Raw genomic sequence first — 23,409 nt, forward strand, 5'->3', positions numbered from 1 at the left:
GTCCTACTCCTGCAAAGCCCCCGTCACCTCCCGCTGCGGCCTCTGTACCAGTTTAAAAACCAACTCCCTATGCAGACCAGCTGCCTGCCGCCCTGCACTGCTGCCTCTGAGATGCTGCACTGCATCTGTGGGGCGCTCGGGCTCATTGTGGACACAAGCTGCTTCGCGGCAGCCTCCCCTGACCCTCCCCACCACATTTCTGCCTCTAATAGAGGCTGCAGCACTGTGGGGGCAGGCAGTAGCAGAGAGCAGGTGCTGGGAGGAACTGGCTTTTAAACCAGCTCCCCCCAGCACTGGCTCCCATCTGCCCCCCCCAACGAGGCAGGAGGAGGGGTAGCAAGGAGGAGAGGGCAGCCAAGTCTGCGGAGCCAGCACATGCAGGGGGCAGGCTTAAAAGTTGGCTCCCCGGGTATATTAGCTTCAGCCTACCTCCCTCAATCTTCATGCTGCTGTGTCTCGGAGGGTATGTCTACACTACCACCCTAGTTCGAACTAGGGTGGTAGTGTAGACATACCCTATCAGAGGCAGCAACACGAGGGTGGTGGGGGCAGGAGGATCCAGTGCTTGTGGGGAGCCAGCTTTTAAGCTAGGTCCTCAAGGGCACCAGCTCCTGCTCTGCCCCCTTGCTGCCTCTCATACAGAGGCAGCAAGAGGAGGGGGAAATGCATGTAGTTGACAAGATTCACTGATAAGCCCAGGCTTATTGGTTAATCGTGTAGTCGCCTACACCATGACATCCCTAATTCAGACATATTGGGTGTCTAACTCCCCTTTTGAAAATCTCAACCAACCGCATTGCAAGGCTGATTTCTACCCTAGGAGCAAGGCCTGCAAGCTCATGGAAGCTGGACACACAAGTCCATGGATTTGCTGTGGGATGTGATGCCAAAGAATCAGGCAATACCTCTAAGAAGGCAGCTTTGGAGTATGGGGGTCTCCTTTCCCAGGCCTTTCCTTTCCTACAGGCCAATCTGCTGGCTGGGTTAAATCGGCGTAGCTCCATAGAAGACAACTACCCTGATTTACACCAGTTGAAGATGTCAGCCATCATCCAAGTCAATGGGAGTCTCTGTTGGCTCAATGGGTGATGAGTCAGGCCCTATGTTAATAACCCTCTGGACAGCTCTTTTTGGCCTTACCTTTCCTTCTTTGTCCTGGCAAGTCCTGGAAAGCTCCTCCACCTTCTTGTTCAGGTCCTTGATGGTTCTCTGCAGCTGTTCTGACTTCCTCCTCGGCTCCCTTGCTTCCTTCTCCAGCTCTGCCACCTTGTCCAGCAGGTCCTTGTTCTTTTGCCTCTCCGAGGCCAGGACCTCCTCACGCTGGGCAGACTTCTCCCTCACCTCTTCATGCTTCTCCTGAAGAGCTCTCAGCTCCTCTTCCAGAGCCTGAGTCTGGAGCGCCAGGGAGCTCCAGGCCTTCTCGTGCATCCGCAGGGCTTCCTCCTCCTCCGAGCACAGCTCTGCCACCTTCACGGGCAGTCGGTCGAGCAACTGCTTCAGCTTGGTCATGTCATGGCCTTCACTGCCCAAGGTGGCCTGAGCTGCCTCCAGCTCCTCCTTCAGCTCCCACAGATCTCTCTCCAGCTCATTCACCCACCGCCAGGGCTCAAGCACCAGCTCTCCTCCAACGATCTCCAAGGTTTCAGACGCTTCTTGACTGAGGGCCTGGACACTGTTGCTTGGAGGGCCTTTCTCGCCCACCACGGAGGCATCGATATCCTCATGCTGCACGGCGGGAGTCTGGTCGCTCTCCAGCATCTGGCTCTCCTCTTCTATCTCTGACACCAGCTGCAGGGCCTCATTGTGCTTCTTCACCAGGTTGTCCAGTTTCCAGTGCAGCTCCTCCAAGATGCAGGCACCGAGGCTCTGGCTCTGCACTTTGTTGGCCTCACCCATCATCTGCTTGAGGAAGCTGTCCCTCAGCACCACCATCTCCCTCTTCTGGGTCTCTAGCCTTAGCCTCAGCTTCTTGGTCTCTTCTTTCTCAGCTGACAGCTCCTGGGACAAGGCGGCCACTCTCTGCCTCAGCTCCTCCACCACGTCCTGGGCCTCCGCACGGGGGGACCCCTCCTTTTCGGGGTGCTGCTGGAGGCGTTGGAGCTCCTCCTGCAGCTTCTCCCTCTCCATGCCCAGCTGGGCCAGCTCATTCAGAAGGCTGCCGTTGTTCTCTCTGAGGTCTGACACCTCTTTCTCTAGGTCAGAGCTTCTCCTCCTGGCCCGGCCTTTGGTTTCCTCAGAATTGTCCCTCAGCCTAGGTGTGAGCTGCTCCTGGAGGCCATCTTGGATCTGGTTCTTTTCCACGCTGCTCTTTTCCAGCTCCTCTGGTGATTGCAATTGCCTTTGTGAGGACCCCAGCTCATCTCTGAAGACATTGTTCTCCTCCTCATGCTGCTCCAGGCCATTTCTCAGCTCTGGAAGCTGGGAAGCCATCGTGCCATTTACCACGACCCCAGGCTCTTGCTTGCTGTGAGGGGCTGAGATGGCTTCCTGGAGAGGCCTGGCTTTCTCAAGAAGGTTGGAGTTAGCCTCCTCCATCTTCGCCAGAGCACGTTCTAAGCCCATCACCATCTTCTCCCAAGAGGCCATGCTCTGCCTGACAGCTTCTGAGGGCACCGCCTCGAGGTGAAATTTGCCCCTGAGGGCCTCCTCTGCCTCCCTTTTCAGATCCTCATTTTCGGCGAGGACCGCGGCCTTCTCCTCCTGGGCTCTGGCACATGCCTTCCTCATCCATGACAGGAATGGGCCTAGCTCAGTGCAGAGAGCAGATCTGGGCTCTCTCTGATCCACCTCCTGTTTTCCTGCCTTCTGGCTTTCTCCCTGCTGCTTTGCCAGCAGTCCCCGGAGCCGCTGGTTGTCACCCTCGAGCTCAGCGACACGAGCCTGCAGCTGCTCCAGCGCCTCGCCCTGGGCCCGTTTCTTGGTCTCGTAGACAGCGATCACTGCCCTCATGTTCTCTAGGTGGCCTTCGATCTCCACCACCCTCTTCGTCGCGTTCTCCTTCTCCTCGAGGGCTGTGGCCACTTCGGCCTGGAGCCGCTTCAGCTCCTCCTGTTGGAGTCTCTTCTCCTCCTCTTCCTGCTCCCCCGGCCATTGTACGCTCTCTTCCTTCACTACTACATCCTGGCCTCCTCCTCTCCCTGCCTCTTGCTTTCTCTTCTTCAGCTCTTGCACTTGCTCAGACAAAAGGTTCAGATAATAGTCCTCTTCCGTGGCGTCCCGGCTGTACCGGCGGCTCAGCTCCCGCCTGTTTTCATCTGCCCGCTCCAGCAACAGCTGGCTGATCTCCTGCACCTGGTCCCAGATCCTCTCCTTCATCACCTTGCGCCCCTCTGCCAGGGCATCACACTCCTTCGCCTTCGTCGCCAGCTGCTCTTCCAGCTGCAGGACTTTCATCTGCTCGTCCTCGCATCGACACCGCCACTCTTCTGCGTCGAGATCCTCCTCTTCATCCCAGTCTCCTTCCTCGCTCTGCAAAGTTGTGCCGCTGCCACCCAGTGCCGGGGGCTCCGCTGTCACCTGCAGCCACCGGGGAAACCAACAAGACACATGAGTTTATTAGAGAAGCTCTATAAAGTGGCATCGTCCGCACAGCATGACCTCCCACGTAAGGGGGGGGCGACGTCAGGCTGCGCACAGGACTCCATTTTGTTCTTCAAAATGCTGGCTTCCATATTGTCCGGGGTCCCGGCAGGAAAGTCTTTATTAAAATGCCAGCAAAAATGTGGAACCCTCTTCTCGCTGGGTATATACAGCACCTATTACATTGAGGACCTTGAAGTGCTACTGTCCTATAAAGAGCAATGACAAAAGTCAACCAGACGCTCCCCAAGGGGACGGCTACGGGATGTAAATGAAGCTCTTCGAAAGTGCAAATGAAGCCGGTTTTCAGGTTTACAGGATCTTTCGAAAAAGCACCCTATTTTCAAAAGAACTGCGGCTAGACTGCGGTTTCAATTTCGAAATAGCGCTTTTTTGAAAGAGCGCCATTGCGTGATTATGCAAATGAAGCACGGGATATTTAAATCCCAGCTTCATGTGCGCTTTTGAAGTGCTTCATTTACATCTCTCTGCCGATAGAGAGGTGTAGCCTAAGCCTGACCCACTGTACCTGAGAGCCGGGGCAGGGAAGTCACTAGACCTGAGAGCGCCCGTTCTAATCTGCCTCTTGGCAGGAAGGGACTCCAAATCACTGCGCTTGCTGGCTTTTTAGCTGAACCAAATTGTGGGGGAGGAAGGCTCATCTCTGCCCCTTGTTCCATCATTTGTGCCCGTGCAGAAAACGCCAGTGGAGGAGAAGAGCAGCTTTGTGCACCCGAGATGCCCTGACTGTGCCAGGTGGCACTGGGGAATCAAGCCCTCAGTTTCAGGCCACGTAATGGCAGTGCAATACTGGCTGCTGATTCTCGACCTCCCACCGATCCATCTGACACCTCTCACCTGCTCCGTGTGGACCCAGGGGGTGCAGAGTTTATGGCTGCATAATGCACCCAAGACATTCTGACACACCTCCATTCTTTCTCGGGCTGGGCCCAAAAGGGTTCCCCTTACCTGGGATGTGGTGTCCGTTTGACGGCCGGATCCGTGCTCTGCCAGGAGGAAAAGAGAAACACACGGAATAAAATTTGAAAACTCTCCATAGGCCTCAGGCCAGCCCCTGTCTTCTGCATCTCCAGCTCTCCACAAGCAGGAATTCACCTCGCCAGGTGGGTATCATCATCCCAATCCCACCAATGCAGCCCAGCGAGCCAGCTTTCTTTTGCTGTATTCCTGCTCTAGTATGTTCAGCAGCAGAGGTGAAAGAAAGCGGGTGCCTTGGGGCGCAGCTCCGGCAAGAGCTGGCTGAGCTGCAGCAAAAGCCAGCAGGGAGCTATTGAAAGAGTTGGCAGGACCTTGGGTTGCAATAGGACAGGACCTGTAAGAAATTTTAAGTTACTTTCACTGCTGTCCAGCAGTAATGCAACAAACCCACAGGTCTGAATCCTGTAAGACAGGGGAACCTCAGGCCCGAGTCCAGATGTGGCTCCTGGCTTGGCTGGCTTCGGCCCCCAAGGCTCAGGACTCCCCTCGGAATTGGGGAGCCCGTGCTGGTACCCCAGCTCCCCTGCTGCCCCACGACAGGGCTGGAGCACACAACATCAACTAGCATGGGTTGCCCTAGGCTCTGGTGCATGAGGGGAATGTGGGGAGTGTCAGGAACCTCATCAGTCAGGGGTTGTTTTGTTTTTTCGTTTTTTTGCTTTTCACTTGTGTGTGGTCCCTGACGGATTTTTCTGTGGGTCAGCATCCCCGGACCCAAAAAAGCTTCTCCACCCCTAGGCATGGGCTTTAGCCATTTAGATGTAGCTTAAGACTTGTAAACTTTGGCATAGCTAATCTTAAGGAACTCATAAGTTGTAAGGAACTGGAAGTAGGGTGTACGGGGGAGTCTTGGGCATAAGACCACAGAACAGGAGCTGACACCAGCTTCTGGAAGGGTCTGGATGTGCCACAGCAACAAACTGATGATAATGGCATGAAATTATAGATATGTTAACCTTTATAGGGTATATAATGGTGTGAAATCATAGATCTCTGCACTGGTTAGGCCTCAGTTGGAGTTTTGTGTCCAGTTCTAGGCACCACATATCAAGAAAGATAAGGAGAAATTGGAGAGGGTCCAGAGAAGAGCAACAAGAATGATTAAAGGTCTAGAGAACATGACCTATGAAGGAAGGCTAAAAGAATTGGGTTTGTTTAGTTTGGAAAAGAAAAGATTGAGGGGGGACATGATAGCAGTTTTCAGGTATCTAAAAGGGTGTGATAAAGAGGAAGGAGAAAACTTGTTCATCTTGGCCTCTGAGGATAGAACAAGAAGCAATGGGCCTAAACTGAAGCAAGGAAGGTTTAGTTTGGACGTTAGGAAAAAGTTCCTAACTGTCAGGGTGGTTAAACACTGGAGTAAATTGCCTAGGAAGGTTGTGGAATCTCCATTTGTGCAGATATTTAAGAGTAGGTTAGATAAATGTCTATCAGGGCTGGTCTAGACAGTATTTGGTCCTGCCAGGGGGCAGGGGACTGGACTTGAGGACCTCTCAAGGTTCCTTCCAGTCCAAGTATTCGATGATTCTGTGTTATGCTAACCTATAGGAAAAGGACAACTTAGCATTGGTAAGGGGAAGAAATGCAAAGAAGGAATAAGGGTAACCCCCTATTAAAATGCATCAGACATGGTAAAGTCAGCATGACATATTATAAAAGTAGCATCCCAGGGCAGCGAAAGGAGAGCTGTAGACCTTGGAAGGGGCCAGAATGGTGCCACTGGTGAAGATGAGGAAGGTGACGGTAATGAAGATGATAACGGCTACCATCAGGTTGCTCTGCGAGGCACGGTGTGAGTATGAATGTTCCAAAGTACCCTCTGTATTCTTTCTACCTGCCTTGGTGCGTTTGTGTGTAGAACTGTGAATAAATTATTTATTTGTAAACATAAAAGAGTTCCTATAGTGTGAGTGTTGCCCCTCTTCACAACTATAAAATAAGAGACGCAATTGTTTTATTGGGCCTGATTTTGGGGTTAGGAAAATCCCTCAGAGTAGTCGATGGGAATCTTCAGATGAGGCTACACCAATGACAACAGTGGTGATATGCCCAAGGTCTCACAGAGAATTTGTAGGTGAGCCAAAAATGGAACCCAGGAGACCTGTCTCCCAGCTCTAACCATGGCCGCACACGCCCCTCCTGGAGCTAGCTATGGAACTCAGGAGTCCTCACTACCCCTCCTCGGTCCTCGCTCGCAGGCAATATTCCTCCCCGGAGGTAGAACTAGAACCAGGAGATTCCAGCTTCCAGACCCCTGGGGTGTGTCTAGACTACAGAGTTTTGTCGACAAAAGTGGACTTTTGTCGACAAAACTATACCTGCGTCTACACTACCGCTGAGTTCTCTCAACATAACGTCGACAGAACTCAGCAGTTTTGTCGACACTGGTAAACCTCATTTTACGAGGCATAACGCCTTCTGTCGACAGAGTTTCTGTCGACAGAAGGTGTTATTGCCTGTAAACTGTCCTTTGCGTCTATACTACCATGTCGACAAAACATCTTGCTTTATCGACAGAACTCAATGTAGTCTAGACGCTCTTTGTCGACAGAAGTTTTGTCGACAGTATCTGTCGACAAAACTTCTGTAGACAGAAGCCTGTAGTCTAGACGTACCCCTGGATGCCACTGGGTTAACTGAGCACTGAGTGGGGAGGTGACTTATCCAGAGTCACTCAGGTGCTGAGCCTGGAAGCCAGATTTCTTGATTTCTAGTCCTATGAATTAGCCAAGAGGCTGAATTTTCTCCCTACACGCAAAGCTTTGTTGCTATCATCAACAAAACTTTCTTTTGGAAAAGTTCCGATGGTATATTTTTTGGCTCTGGCCTTGTCCCTCACCCACAAGGTGGTCACCCTGGAAACCACAGCCTAGCAAGCAGGATATTACATTTTGCCAAGTCCCGCCAAACCTGATTATTGCTTATAATGATCAAAACCATCAGGAGAAGCTGCCGGAGCTGGAGACCTCCTTGCAAATGAACTATATAAATAAGCATTAAAAAAATCCCCAAAACAAAACAAAACAAAACAAAAAACCCCTCCAAGCAATCAATATCAGCCCCAGCAATGCTGGGTGCAGTCCCACCAAACAAACATATTAGGGACACAATGTTGGAGGTGGAAGCTGGAAAAAAATCACAATTTTTGCTGTTTTCTGAGGCATTTCTGCATCTTGGAATGAAATCAAATGCTGCTGAATAAATATAAAGTCATTATGTCACCAGTGGCTCTCAGCAGAGGGTCTCCCAAGCCTGTTAGCAGCAGACTTCAGTGTGTCCTGCCCTAAGCATGGCTCTTGCATTGATCTTTGCTCATGGTGCGGTCTGTGCCACTCCTGGACTCCTGGCCAGAAGGGACCCTCCCTCACAGTCTGACCTCCTGCCCGAGAAGCTCCCCACCCACTCCAGGCCCAGGACGTCTGGCTGAGAGACTGATGTCCTCCAATCTTGGCACAAAGATTTCAAGTGATAGAAGAGCTGCCAGTTTCTCTAGTTCAAACCAGCAAAGCAACGCCACAGAGGAAGGTGACCCCCACCCCAATCCCTTCCTGACCCAAATCCAGATAGGCGCCATCCTCACCCCTTCTCTTCCTCTTCTTCAGGGCGCTGCGTAGCAGCCTCCTCAGTGGGCGGCTCTGAGACTGCAGGGCGTAATGGAGGGCGTCGTGGCCCATCCTGTCCACCACGCTGAGGTCCACCCCGCTGCTTACCAGCAGCTCGGCCGACTCCACGCTGATGCTCTCACAGGCCAGGATCAGAGCAGTCCTGTAGGGGATGGGGGGTTACTTCTGGGGAGCCCCATGGATGCCCTTTGCTGTCAGGCCACCTGGGTAGTCTCTGTGTGTGGATTCCCCCTCAGCTGGCAATCTCTGCTTTGGCACACTCTGTACGGGAGTGTGGGGCAGCCGTTCTCCACCCTTCCTGTCTGGAGGGGACCCCCCCCTCCTGGGGCTGCCCATCCCTCCTGGGGCTGCCCAGTGTTGCCTAGCCCAGACCCCTCCCCAAGTATTCCTACAGGAAGGGCAGGCTGTCTGCAAGCCCCTAACTCCCAGCCATGACTCCCATCACTTGGGTGGTCCCAGCCCCCAGTCTCCTGTTACAACAGGCTAGTTCCCCTGAACCCTCAGTCTTATAGGTCCCACAGCAGCCCTCAGAAGCAGAGACTTCTGGGAAATTCTGAGAGGCCTTGGCAGCCATCTCGTGGAACCTGGGGGCCGTGGGTGACAGACGAGGTCCCATACTGAGATGAGAAGGCCCCTAATGCCCCTAGGCCAGTGTTCCCAAATGGTGTTCCGCAGAACCCTGGGGTTCCGCAAGGTGAAAATAAGGCTTCCGCGAGAAAATTTCATTACAATAACATTTTATGATTTAAAAAAAAAATTGTACACATGAAATGTGATTTTTGTTTTTAAAGATGTGCATTACAACTAAATGTTGATCTCATGATCTTCTTTAGCATTTGTTTATTATTATCCTTCCTTATTTGTGGTCTATTTTTTCAGCGTTTTATATATAAGACTGTTATTACGGGTTCTGCAAAATTCTTTCGAGTTTAAAAGAGTTCCGTGGCCACGTAAAATTGAGAAACACTGCTCTAGGCAACTGCCCTTAATTCCCTGGTGGAAATTCCCACACTGCCCTTGGGAAACTCCACATCCTCCCCCCAAATCCCCAGGGAAAACCTCCCACAATGCCCCTGGTGCCGATGCTATGTTTATTCTCAGACCCCAGGAGAGACTCACTTCTGGTCCTTGTCGGTGAGATTGCCGCTGGCCCCTCTCTGGAGCAGCTGGCAGCAGATGGCAGGATGGTTTCCCATGGCCGCGATCATCAGGGGCGTGCGTCCGTTCTGCAAGGAGCGGCAGAGGAGGTTTGCAGAGGTCCCATTCAGACCTGGCGCGACTTCCCAGCACGTAGTGACCGGGAGTCGGCTCTCTGAACCCCTGCAGCAGTTATGGGGCAAGTTGCACCTCTTGTGAGCATCCTTCTGCCGGGCCCCGTCTCCATGGGGTGTTATACTCACGTTGTCGGTGACATCCAGGAAGGCCTCATGGTCACACAGGAGCAAGACGCTGGACGCGCATCCGGAGGAGGCTACAGGGCAGGAGGAAAGGGAGCAGTCAGCGCTCGAGGGACACACCTGGCTGCTGCCACGTGTAGGGGGGACTATCGGCCCTGGCTGCCCAGCACAGCAGGGGACACCCTGACGGTAGGGAGGTGGGTGAGTTCTCCAGCGGCCTAGGGATTAGGGCATTCGTGTGGGGACCCCAGGGTTTTGGATTCGAGCCCTGCCCACCGGGGAGCATCACCCCCAGCTACCCCATCATTAAGGCCAGATAAAGGACACCCTGACTGTGGGGAGGTGGGGTGGCTTCTGGAGTGGCCTAAGGGTTAGGGCAGGGGTTCTCAAACTTTGTGATAGCGCAACCCCCTCTCTAAGTTGCTCCCGCCCCCCCGGGGAGGGGGGGGTCAGGACCCACAGTTTGAGAAGCGCAGGGTTAGGGCATTGGCCTTTCAGGGGCTGAAGGAAGGAGTCTCCATTCTGACCTTCGTCCCTGGAGACCCGCTGGGGCCTTGTTCTTGTTCTCTGCACAGGGCAGCTCTTCAGACAGGGTGAGCCCAGGCAGGGTTTAAACCCCCAGAATGAGGAGAGTGAAAACCACAGATCTCCCAAGCTAGGGACATGGGGGGTGGCATTTCGGGCACTGGGTCTGGTTGCTGCAGGAGGATCAGGTGAGCCATGCGGGTGCTAAGGCAGCTCCCTGCCTGTCCTGGCACCGCAGACTGTGCTGTGTCCTACAAGTGGCCGGCAGCAGGCCCAGCTCCTATGTGCATGGGGGAGAGCACACAGAGGCCTGAGCACTAGTTCTGCATTTCCATTGGCTGGGAACTGGCTGCTTCTCGGGGCGCATGGTCTGCGGTGCCAGGAGAGGCAGGAAGCTGCCTTAGCCCCACCGCTGACCGGGAGCTGCTCAAGGTAAGCTCCTTCTGCCCCAGCCTGACCTGACCCTCCCCAAAGCCAGAGCCCCCCCCACCCTCAACCCAAAGCTTCCATCCTCATCCTCCACTCCAGCCACATTCTGTTCTGTTGCAGCATCAATGATTTTCTTCAACGGGGTCATGAGAACGAAAACGTTTGAAAACCGTCGTGTTAGGGCATCTCTGCTGGGAAGGCCCATCCTGAGGGGAGGGGGCAAATATTTACAGCCGGCGGGGGCAAGCCAGGCAGCTTTGCCCAACAGGGTTGACTAGAGCAGGGCTTCTCTACCTTTGTCCTTCTGAGCCCCCATCTCCATCCCAACATACTATCCAAACCCCTTGGCCCATCTTCAGCCACAACACCTGGTTTTCTGCCTATAAAAGGCAGCACTGGAATTAGGGCAAACAGGGCAGACTAATGATGGCCCTGCTCGGAGGAACCCCTGAAAACTGGCCCAGACCCTGGTTGAGAACCATTCGAATAGAAATGAGACAGGACCAGGCACTATAGATTCGCTCTATCTCCGATCGCTGGGGTCCTCTCCTTGAAACTGCCCTGATGCTGCTCCGGCAGCCTGGCTCCCCACACACTATCCCTGCACTCCCATATCCCAGGGACTGGGGCAGCGAGTAGGGGTTGGTGTATTCTGCCCATGCTCCAATCAACCTGTTTGTGGTCCCTCTGTCCCCTGGTTGTCTGTCGCTTAAGTCAATAGCAGCATCAATAGCAGCACCCAACAGACACACACGCAAGTGCTGAGCATTGTCAGCCTCCCTTCGAGAGGACTGCGATTCAAGCGCACACCAGCTGCACAACGCCGCCAGAGGCAAGCAAGAAAGTCTCTTCCCCTGGGAACATCCGGTCCAGACAGCCAGTGCCAACACTGCCCTCCTTGGTCCCGTGGGAGAACCGGGGCCTGACAGGAACCTAGCTCAGGAAGGAGATGGAGAGACAGATGCACAGGCAGACTGGGATGGAAGGAGACTGAGATACGGATAGACAGACAGATTGAAGGGGGATCCACAGACACATACCCAGGGATAGAGAGTGGGGACAGCAGTCTGTAGGGGGACAGAAAGACAGACAAGCAGGTAGTTAGGCTAGACAGACAGACACGTCTGGGGATGGTGTGGTCTAGAGAGAGGTTCGAGAGGTGCCTATGGGACACCAGCCCTGTGTCCGTCTCTCTAGCACAGCGATGAGAAGATCAATAGAGGGGAACCCCAGCCAGCCCCCTCCAGCAAGCCAGGTTCTGTCTTCCCCTGGTTCCGAGTCCCGCACAGCTCAGACTCATTAGAAGACTCCTCTTCTAACCAGGACTAGGTCGGATGGGCTGAGCCCTCCAGCCTGTGCCTCCAACTCACCGGCCCAGTGCAGAGGGGTGCGATTCTCACCATCCACGCAATCCTCGTTAGCGCCATGCTGCGAGGAACAAACACAGCTGTGAGGGCAGCACGTGAGACCAGCCAGCCCCTCGCCAATGGGCCAGAGGGGTGGCTACAGCGTAGAACCACGGCGCCACCTCCTTCTCCAGAGCGAGACGTGGCCCAGCCCACACGGGACAGCGGGAACCCTTACCTTGGGGTGAGCCAAACAGGGATTCTGGGTACTCAAGACAGAGGATGCCCCTTAATTATGTGGTCAAGACACTGGCATGGGACTCTGGGTGTCTGGGTTCCAGCGCTCAGGCTGTCGTGGACTCCCTGAGTGTCCTTGTGGCAAATCACTTAAAAAAAAATCACCCTAGGCCTCAGTTTCCCCATCTGTAAAACAGGGATAACGACCATTGCTTTGGCCGTGCTTAAACTCTCAGTTCATTGGGGTGGGGACAGCTCCTGTACAGCCCCATGTGCAATGGAGGCCACACGGTGCCGCCCACTCCAACTCTGGGAAAACAGGAGATCTGGTTTCCTAGCTCTAGCACTGACTCACTGCAGAACCGTGGGCGAGCCAGCCCCCACCCATCCGAGCCTCCGCTTTCCCAGAGCTAAAGTGGGACTGGTTATCTCAGCCACCAAAGGCTCCGTTCAGGATCAACTGTGTGCATCTCCCTGGTGCCGCTGCAAAACACCTGGATCCCTAAGTGTTTTGCAAGGTGCCGTTCACCTCCCAGGGTTCTGTGGACTGCTTCCCAGGAACTGGCTGGCCAAACAGCCAAGGTAGTAAGTTGTCAAGCAGGAATTTGCTCTCTGCCCTGAGCTAAGAGACACGCCTGTTCTCCTTGCTCCATTTCTGTCTCGCCCACTGCTCTCCTGTCACCTCTAGACTGGAACTCCCCAGCCACGCCTCATGACAAGATTCGCCCAAGAGCAGCTCTCCTGCCAGACATAGCCAGCATGGAGCACAGCCACTGCTGGGCGAGGCCTGGGTGGGACAGAGCCAGGCGGAGTCTGGGGAAGTTTCTGCGCTTTGGTTTTGCTGGGAGAAATGCAGATTAGCTCCCTCTACCTCTGGGGCAACTCCGGATCAATAGTGTCATAACAGAGAGCAGAAACTGCACCTGTGCATGCTGGGCTCTGAGGGGTCCCACCATGTCCACCCCTGTTAGAAAATGTGATTGCATCTGGGGGAGCCGTCACATTTTGCACTTCTGACAGGGCTCCCAGAAATCTGAGTTTGGGACCCAGTTGTTTACAGGGACCCCCCTACACCCTACATCTGGCTTCAGGTCTCATTTCATCCCTGAAATACACACGGCCGCTCACATGTTGTGCATTCTTAGCTGAGCCTGGCCCAGATTAGCTTTGATTTCAGGGGTCTGGACCCCCACTGCATCGCTACATCCATTTGTAGGCGCAGCCTTCTCACAATCTTCATTTGTTGAATGGAATGAGGGTCTATTGTTCTCATTTCATGGGGGGAAACTGAACAGGGCTGTCCTTAGGATTTATGGTGCCCTACGCGAAATTATTAAACTGGTGCCCCTATGACTGACTTGCTCTTCCACCCCCTACTCCCTCCCCTTCCCAGAGACTACAGCAGCCAATCCCCTCCCTCAGACTGTGCTGCAGGCAGTGCATTCGGCTCTCTCTAGGACCCAGCCCTGCTGTTACATGCTCCACTGCTTCCTGTCATAGACGTGCACAGCACATTTCATTAGGGTGTGCACCCAAAGAATTTGTTTAATGTACTTTGACCCCCATTAGCCACACCCCTGACCCCCATTAGCCACACCCCTGGCCCCCATTAGCCACGCCTCTGGAGGCAACACTCTCGGGGCAAGATGGACACATGACCAAAAGTAAAAGGTGTCATGTGACTCCCCCGTCCCTCCGCAAGGACTTTTCCAACCATCCTCCTACCAATAGGGATTAGATTGGCCCCCACCAAACCCCCCTCATGCAAGTATCCTGCAATTGCATTAACCCAATGTGGGTGACATTAATTCAGGGGCATAGAGGCTGGGGGAAGTGTTGCCTCTAAGAGATTCCTCCCATGAGCAAAATGAATTTTGTGTTGTGCACCAGTACTGAGTTCATGTGGCTTGTTTGGATGTGACACTCAAGTTATTAATAAATATCTTATAAACCTCTACCCTTTCCCACTGCTGCCCTGTCTCCTCCCCTTGCTCCATCAGCTCCCCTGGTGCCTGCTGCCTCCCAACCCCTCACCCTCCTCTGCTGTCCTGACTCCTGCCCTTCTCACTGCCCTCAGCCTTCCTGAAACCTGCCCCCCTCCACCAGCCCTTCTCTCCCCCCTGAGCCCACTCCTCCAGTAGCCCCACTCTGCTCATGTGAGCTACCCCTCCTCATCCCCTCTCCTAACACCTCCCTCTACACACCTGCCCTGCCTCTCTCCTGTGGTGCTGGTCCCTCCCCTGCAGGTGTCTGCCCTTCTGCTTCACCCCCAGAATCCCCTGGCACCTGCACCTTCCCTTAGCCCTGCACCCTCCTGGTGCCTCCCCCTTCCCTCACTGCCCCTGCCCCCTTTGCCTTCTTTTTCCCTGATGCCCACCCCCTCACCACTCTTTGCCCCCATTCCCCTCACACCCTTCTTTGCCCTCAAACATGACTTGCTCCATCCCCACCCCTTCTTTCAAGCCTTCTCCCAGCACCTCCCGCCTCTAGTCCCCAATAACCTTCCCCTCTCCTCTCCTCTCCTCTTCCAGTATCACCCTGTCTCCCCTCCCACTGACACCTTCCCTCCTGCCCTTTTCTTCATTGTTTCCACTTGCCCCCTTGGCATTTGTCTCTCCTCCATCCCTCCCTTGGTGCCTTCCCCTTTCTTCTCCTCCTGACCTGCCCCCCTCCCCTCAGCACAAGCACCTTCCTCTCCCATCCCTTCCCCCTATTTTCCCCCTCGCCCTCGCCTGCCTTCTGCCTTCCCGTTTGCAGGGCTGGAGTCTGCTGCAATCGGGCCCCAGAAGTCCCTGCAGCCCAGGCTCCAGACCATGTGCCAGAGCCAGAGCCGGAGCTGGGCCGCTCAGCGCTCACAGCCCCGGCCCATCACAACACGGCCGGTCCCGCCCTAGCGAGGCTCTGCTTCCCCACACCCTACTCGGCGCGTCTCCTTCCGAGGCACAGCTTGGCCATTTTTAAAAACGCAAACACCCTGCCCCCAGCGCAGCCCCGGCTCCACCCGACGCTGCCGCCCGGGCTGACAGCTTCCCTTCTTCAGCCGGGGTCAGCTTGCCGGCCTCCTCGCCGGAGTCCCTTGGCCCGGTGGGGTCTTCTGGCGGAGCTGTAAGTGCTGGCAGCGCCCCTACTGGCTCCGGTGCAGAGTGCACACCTGTGCTTCCCCTCCGTCCCGGGCTGGCAGAGTAGTGCCCCAGAAAGCGTGGTGCCCTACGCGATTGCGCACTCCGCATATGCCTAAGGATGGCCCTGAAACTGAAGCACGGAAGGGATGCGGAGGACTCTCTACAAGTCATCTGGCAGCAGGGCTAAGAATAGAACCCAGGAGCTTGGCTTCTTGACCAGCTCTACCCACTAGACATCCACTTCCTTCCTAGAATTGGGACTAGAACCCAGGAGTCCTGCCTCTTAGCCTCTCCTTGCTCTAACCACTAGGCCCATCGACCAGATAAACCATCTCTGCTCAGAAAAGAACCCAGGAAGTTCTGGCCCCTGATCCAAGCAGTGAACCATACTGCTGCCTCCTGCCGAGCCTGTCAGGGAACTGAAGTGAGTCTGTATGAAACCGCTGGTGGATTGAGACCCCAAGCAGGAGCTCCTCTCCTCCCCAGTGCCCGCCCCGGAGCGTGGGGGCAGGGAGGAGTCGTCGCCATCTTTACCTGCAGCAGGACTTTCACGCACTGGGGCTGGCAGGCGATGGTGGCCAGGTGCAAGGCTGTGCTGCCTAGGGAGCAGAGCAAAGGGAGAGCATCAGGCCTCAGGAACAGAGAGCAGAGCCCTTCCGGGAGCTGAGGCGACTCTGGGGGTTGCGTAGAGCAGGCCGATTGCCCAGCGACAGATCCTGATTGTGGGGGGCAGGTTCAGGACATGCCTGTGGGCTGTGCCGCGGTCTGCGATGGCAACAGGCGTTCTCTCCCCTGGCTGGGTGCGGCTTATCTTCTCAGGGTCCAACTCAGTGGTCACCAAACAATGAAATGCACAGCTAGGGCTTGAGGCCACCCACTAAAACGTGCAGCACTGACCAAGACCAGATCCAGGGGGCACACCTCTAGAGGGAGACAATTTGGCAAATCAGGTCTAACAGGAGGCAGGAAATGTGGTAAGATCAACCACTGGTCTCCCCCAGGATGGGCTCCCTGCAGGCTGAGCACTTGGGTGTCCAACCAGAAGAGATTCCAAAGCCATCCAGCGCAATAGCAGAGCGCACACAGGCAGCAGCAGGTGTTGTGCACATCTGCACACAGGTAACTGCAACCAGGCCTATCTGAACCTGGGACCTCTGGAGCTTAGTGTAGGTGTCTCTACAGCTTGCGGTCTAAAGCCAACTGCCTCTCAGCTTAGGCTGTGGAGCTCACTTGTTCTTCTCTTTTACAGTAAGTGGTCTAAGTCCCACTAGATGGGACAGTGAACCACACTAGGGCTATGTCTACACTCGCGGCTTCTTGCGCGAGTAATATGCAAATGAGGCTAAGCGTGGAATATTGCCGAGCCTCGTTTGCATACCTAATAAGCCACCATTTTTTTCAGAAGAGGCTCTTGTGCAAGAACGAGCGTCTACACTGCCCCTTCTTGCACCAGAAAAACCCTCTTGTGCAACGCCGCTCTTCTTGAAAAGTAATAGGTGTAACGGCGTTGTGCAAGAGGGTTTTTCTTGCGCAAGAAGGGGCAGTGTAGACGTTCATTCTTGTGCAAGAGCCTCTTCTGAAAAAATGGTGGCTCATTAGGTATGCAAATGAGGCTCGGCGATATTCCACACTGAGCCTCATTTGCATATTACTCGCACAAGAAGCTGCGAGTGTCGATATAGCCTAGGGGTACGTCTACACAGCACGCTAATTTAGAAATAAACTATTCTGGAATAGTTATTCCGAAATAGCTTATTTTGAAATAGCACGTCTACACTGCAAGGAAGCCCCAAAATTAGTCCAAGGCAGGCTTCCCTAATGTAGATGCTCTACCTCAATTTAGAGCCCCAGAAGCACGGGGGAGGGATAACTTAGAATGGCCCTGGAGAGGGACTATTTCAAAATAGCAGCAGTGGAGCATCCACACAGGCCTTATTTCGAAATAGCTATTTTGGAATAGGCGTTATTCCTTGTAGAAAGAGGTTTACAGATTTTGGAATAAGCCGTCTGTTATTTTGAAATTATTTCAGAATAACAGAATGGCTGTGTAGATGCTCACATTGTTATTTCGAAATAAACCTGGTGATCTCGAAATAACGGTGCAGTGTAGACGCACCCTAGGTGTGCGGATTACACACAGAACAAAATTTATTCTGCACATGGATAGAAAACATTAGTGGGAACACTGATGGCAAGAGTCAACAGCCTCTCATTATCTGCATTGCAGATACAGGTTGAACCTCTCTAGTCCAGGACTTTGTGGTCCGGCAACAACCATGGTCCGGCATCATTTCAGTTAGCCAGGTGTCCACTTATCACGGGTGTGGCCAAGTTTTCTGCAGTCCCATAAAGTTTATTTATAGCCATCAATCCTGGCTCTCAGTGTTCTGTGCTGTTATTTAGCTCTAATATACCCCTAAATGTCTTCTAAGAGCCCAGCAAGCAGTGGGAGTGTTGATAATGCTGCTAGACAATATTGACCTGCTGTGGATCGGCAAATTCTCTGGTTTGGCTCTGGTCACATCCCGAGGGCAAGAGAGGTTCAACCCGTAGCACTTATAAACCCTAGACTGGACCAGGGCTCCTCGATGCTAGATCCCGCACAACCAGAGAACAAATAATCAGCCCCAAAGAGCTGGCAAGCTAAGCACAGTGTGTATTTTACACACACACACACACACACACACACACACACACACACACACACACACACACACACACACACACGGCTATGGCAAGCTAAGCACTGTGTGTATTTTACTTACACACACACAGAGCTATGGCAAGCTAAGCACTGTGTGTATTTTACTTACACACACACAGAGCTATGGCAAGCTAAGCACTGTGTGTATTTTACTTACACACACACAGAGCTATGGCAAGCTAAGCACTGTGTGTATTTTACTTACACACACACAGAGCTATGGCAAGCTAAGCACTGTGTGTATTTTACTTACACACACACAGAGCTATGGCAAGCTAAGCACACTGTGTATTTTACTTACACACACACAGAGCTATGGCAAGCTAAGCACTGTGTGTATTTTACTTACACACACACAGAGCTATGGACTAGATGGCCCATTGTTCCAGTGAGGCAGAAAGTGGGCAGTGAGGCAGAAAGTGGGACACCAGCCCAGGGGCCTGGTCCTGACCCCACTGAAGTCACCGATTTCAGGGAGCTCTGGACCAGATGCCCTCTGAGCAGGAGTTGTCCTCTAGACTACCCGGACCACGGACCATTGGGCCGGGCAGGAGGCGCAATGTTGGACTGAAGGGACCAGCGATCTGATATGGCCTGGCAGAAGGCAGGATGGTTAGTAGCCTAGATGGACTCTCAGTCCAGGCCAGTCCAACACTCTCGGCTCCTCTACCGAGCCCCCAACACGTACCGTCGTCGTTCGTCTGGTTGACTTCGGCCCCGTGTGACAGCAGGAGGGTCAGGCATTCGGTGAGTCCTTTGGAAGCTGCCAGGTGGAACCTGCAAAAAGGAGGAGAAGCCAAGACTAATTGCAGGGGCGGCGAGAAACTCACCAAGGGACCCATGTGTATGGGAGCAGCGACCGTGCCACCCTAAAGTCACTGGCTGAGAGAAACTCCATCTTTCTCCCTAGAGAACCCCTGATGTTTCTAATGCTTAGAGGAGGGGTAAGGAGCCAGGTTCTAGTCATAGGTCTGGGAAGGGGTTGGGATCTAGTTGGTCAGTAACATATGTTACCATCGGCAGCCATGTCTGCACGGGCCTTGCTGGGTGAAAGAGTCGCTCACAAAAATGCTGCTCATCAGGAAGGTGTGCTGTCCACCGGCACCAGCTGTCCAATTGGCAGTGCCATCTGGTACAGCAGCACATCACTCAGATTAATGGGACGATAACATCTGTGGTGATGTGGTGTAAGATAGGGACCGTCAAGCCCCATGCTTCAGGGCATCAGCAGGTCAGGAAGGAATTCTCCGCTACCATGCGTGGCATTGCACAATTAGCCAGGTACATTACAGGGATTCCACACACACACACAGCCTTCAAAGCCTCAGACAGCCATCGCTGTTAGGGGCAGGATGCAGGAATCTCTGGACCAATGATCTAGGCTGGAGACAGCTGGCTAGATGAGATCAAAGCTTTGCTCTGGTATAGAAAGAGGGAGGGAAAGCAGACCTCATGCTTTAGTTATTCTTCCTCTTTTTAAAGCAACTTGAGGCCTCAGATGAAAGTCCCTGTTCCAAAGAACTTAGACTCGAAATAGACCAGACGGACAAAGGGTGAGAGAAAGGAAGGGTTGCAGGTGGGGAAACTGAGGCATGGACTGCCAAAGTGATTTGTCCAAGGTAAATGGAAGAGCCATGTCTCCTGAATCCCAGCCCAATGCCTTGGCCACAAGACCACCCCACCTGTAAATGGGCAGGTGTGCTCTGCCAGGAGGCGGGGATGCTAAACTGGATAGGATTGAACAGGAAGATGGGGTGGAAGGGGTGTGTGACCCGATGGCCCGGTGTTATGATGTGGTTCATCTAGCAAATCCCACATGCCTGTCTTAAAGTGACATTCACTGGGCAGAGAGATGTGATGGGAAGGGCGCGGGGCTTTGTCCTGGCTCCGTGGAAAGTAACCGCCCAGCTGTGCCTGAGCACCAGCCTTCGGGGTACATTTAGATGCAGAATAAACAGCTGGGTGAGCAGGAGGGAAGCAGTCAAGAAAACTTACGTACGCCGATTGGCCCAGGGCGTTGAGCTTGGTGGGTCTCGCTGTCTTTCTGGAAGCCAGGACGGAAACTCTGCCCACGTCCCCCTTCTCGACGGCTTCGAAAAGCTTCTGGTCCTGTTTGTTCCAGCTCTCAACCTGATTCAAAGAGAGCAGCGTGGAGACAGTGAGCCTGGGCAGGGCTGGAGGACACCCCACCGCGAGAGGGGACAGCATGGCCAAACCGAGCCAAGGCTCCCCTGGGCGAAACACCAGCCTGAGAGCCAGGTGTCCTGGCTCATCTCACTGCTGCTGCTGCTGCCTCCTTTCTGGGCAAAGGCAGTATGGACTAGGCAGAGTGGAGAGAGACAGAATATTAGAACCGGAAGGGACCTTGACAGGTCATCGAGTCCAGTCCCCTGCCCTCCTGGCAGGACCAAGCCCTGTCTAGATCATTCCTGAGTACGTCTACAGTGGAGTTCTCCCTTCCACTTAGTTGGCTGCAAATTAACTCGAGGGCATCCCAATGCTTGTGAAGGCTGGTCCGGACACTCCCCCAAACACTGGCTTTCTTTAGGGATTAATCTAGAGGAAAACCACAAATATGTGAGGAGCGTCCAGGGCAGTTTCTACAAAAGCTGACGCCCTCTGTAACCTGCATCAACCTTCCACTGCCTTTGTGCCTCAGTTTCCTCATCTCCCAAAGGGAGATGGAGGAGAGTGTTATTTAATTAGCTTTCCTAGCTATTTATTCCTGTGCATGTGAGGCACAAAGAAAATGCAGTACCTTTGCACAACACTTCTCAGCGTAGGATCGCCAATCGTCTATTTATAGCCACCTGCTTGTTGTCATGAGACTCTTTCCCTAGGGGCTTATTAGCTACAATAGCTGGTGACCCCTGTGGTTAAATGTCATGTTTCTTATTCGACACAGGGGTAAGAGGGCTGTGTGATCCCATGGCCCAGTGTTATGATGTGGTGGAGCTAGCAAATCCAACATGCCTATCTTAACATGACATTCACTGGGCAGGGAGATGTGATTGGAAATTATTCATCAGGAAAACAGCTGAGCATTCTAACAGGGAAAGGAAACAGCAGCTGTAAGATGGGGACAGCATTATACAAGGGTTTTGCAGTGCTGAGTGGGTGTTTAACCAGTGGCACGGCACAATCATGTATTCACGAATCCAGGAATTGCCCAAACTGCAGGGAAGGTTCTTAACCAGTCCAGAATTTTATAGCATTCAAGACATATGATAGAGAAACCAGTGCAGTCTAGTGGGTGGAGCTCAGGACCAAGAGCTAGAGGCTCCATGCCTCAGTTTCCTTGTGGATGAAGTGAGATCTATGTACAAAAAGCTGCACCAGAAGAGCTAGGTTTTTTTTTTACAATCATCTGCTGTCTTAGGGAAGTCATGTCCTTGCTCTGTGACTCAGTTTCCCCATCTACTTAACAGACAACTTTGGCCTGGGGGTGAAAACACAGGGATAAATTGAGCCCTGGGAGAGAGCAGATGAGAGTGAGGCCACTAGAATTGCTTCTGTTTAAACCAGCGCTTCAATTTGGCTCCAAGATGGAGTCTTTTTAAACTATCAGAATCTATCTGAGGTACTTATATGGCCCATATCTGAGCCCCTTGCAGTATTTAATGCATTTATCCCTCATGCCCTACCCCCTATGAGGCATAGTGATAGAAATGTAGCTGTGTTAGTCTGGGGTAGCTGAAGCAAAATGCAGGACAATGTAGCACTTTAAAGACGAACAAGATGGTTTATTAGATGATGAGCTTTCGTGGGCCAGACCCACTTCCTCAGATCAAATAGTGGAAGAAAATAGTCACAACCATATATACCAAAAGAATTAAAAAAAAGTGAACACATATGAAAAGGACAAATCACATTTCAGAACAGGAGGAGGATGCAGGGGGGGTGGGAAGGAAGGAAGGTAAGTGTCTGTGAATTGATGATATTAGAGGTGGGGAGAGTGGGATGTTTGTGAGTTAATGGTATTAGAGGTGATAATTGGGGAAGCTATCTTGATAATGGGTAAGATAGTTCAAGTGTTTGTTCATTCCTTTTTGGAGAGTGTCGAATTTGAGGCAGGGAGGGCTATCCACCCCATTTTACAGAGGGGAAACTGAGGCACAAAGCGACTGAGTGAGTTGCCCAAGAGACACAATGCATTTGTGGCAGAGCAGGGAATGGACCTTGAGTCTTTAGCGCACAACCATGCAGTATTGGACAATTAGGGATTAACATTCCATAGACGCCTACACACCCTCTGCATGTGTGTGTGTGTTGCTACACAAGGACTACACACCCCACGATTGCTCAAATCCTAATTACCCTATATCCCAGATGGGTGCCTGATCTGAGTGCTTGAGCGGGGGATGGGGGTCTAATTGCCTATGCTGTCGGTTTCTTGCATCCAATGTTGTTGTGGTCATGTGGGCCCCAGGGTAATAGAGAGATGAGGTAAAAGATATTATCTGCTTCACCTGGCCTCTCAATGTATGAAGAGAAGCCACGCAATTATTTGTTTGGCAAGGCACATTAGTGTGATCAAGTGGTTCCATGTCTAGGAGGGAGAGTCATTTAATAGTTAGAGTGGGGATAGGATGCCTGGCTTCCACACCTAGCTCTTGAAAGAAGAGTGGCCTAGTGGTTAGAGCAGAATCATCAGGTGGTGACGTGTTTAGCATGTACCATTGAGCATCAGGACTGCTGGGTTCCGTGCCTACCACATCCACTTATTCATCACTTTGTTCCTCAGTTTCCCTTTCTTGAAAATGAAGGTAGTAACACTTTCCTACCACATGTGGTCACACCCTAATGAGTGGTTGCAGAGAGCTTCATGGTGCTCTGATTAAAGCTGCGTAGACATGCAAATTAACACGGCGTTTGGTAAATTGGGCCTACACTAATTAACTGTAAAAATACCCTGGCCACTTGGATCTTCACAGCAACAGCAGGCTATAACTCAGCATCGCCACTCTCAGGAGCAGCCCCCCCTATCACTTCAGGTGAAGGAGAATCTCCCTTAACTTTTGGCAGTATAGGGCCCATGACACATGGTTCCAATTCCAACCAGCAGAGGGCAGCAGTGTGTGCATAGGTGGTGTTACAATATACATGTCTGTATAGAAGTTTAGGATTCCTCCAGATGAGATAAAAGGAAATTATTATTATTTAGTTATTCTCTAATATGAAATGTATTATAGATGGGGTGGCGGGGCGGGAACGCAAGGCCAACACATCCATCCTTCATGCAGCTCCCAATACCTATTAACAGACAAGGGACTGGAGATCCTTCATGAGCCCTGCTGTGCCTCATTGTGCTGCTTGGTACAGGCTCCACAGGGCAAAGGTGCTTGGGGCAGCTTCTCCAGGGCAGGGGAGGGGGAGGGCAGGGAACACAGTCCCCAATGGGACCTTTACTGCTGCATGTCCCCACTCCCCTGGGGGCTGGCCCCGGGC

The 23,409-nt window shown here is 52.9% G+C and overlaps 1 protein-coding gene across 1 annotated transcript in view; it reads right to left on the minus strand.

Moving 5' to 3' along the window:
• The window catches only part of ANKRD35 (ankyrin repeat domain 35), a 36,953-nt gene that overhangs the window by 11,976 nt on the left and 1,568 nt on the right, over positions 1–23,409 (minus strand). The window contains exons 2-10 of the mRNA XM_075907234.2: positions 19,961–20,091; positions 18,650–18,738; positions 15,792–15,856; positions 11,923–11,980; positions 9,602–9,672; positions 9,321–9,427; positions 8,159–8,343; positions 4,549–4,586; positions 1,141–3,516 (exon numbers count right to left, since the gene is read on the minus strand). Of these exons, the coding sequence (XP_075763349.2) occupies positions 1,141–3,516; positions 4,549–4,586; positions 8,159–8,343; positions 9,321–9,427; positions 9,602–9,672; positions 11,923–11,980; positions 15,792–15,856; positions 18,650–18,738; positions 19,961–20,091 (3,120 nt within the window). The remainder of the gene's footprint in view (positions 1–1,140; positions 3,517–4,548; positions 4,587–8,158; positions 8,344–9,320; positions 9,428–9,601; positions 9,673–11,922; positions 11,981–15,791; positions 15,857–18,649; positions 18,739–19,960; positions 20,092–23,409) is intronic.

This window comes from Pelodiscus sinensis, chromosome 22 (assembly GCF_052426305.1).
Source record: "Pelodiscus sinensis isolate ZL-2025 chromosome 22, ASM5242630v1, whole genome shotgun sequence".
Lineage (NCBI taxonomy): Eukaryota > Metazoa > Chordata > Testudines > Trionychidae > Pelodiscus > Pelodiscus sinensis.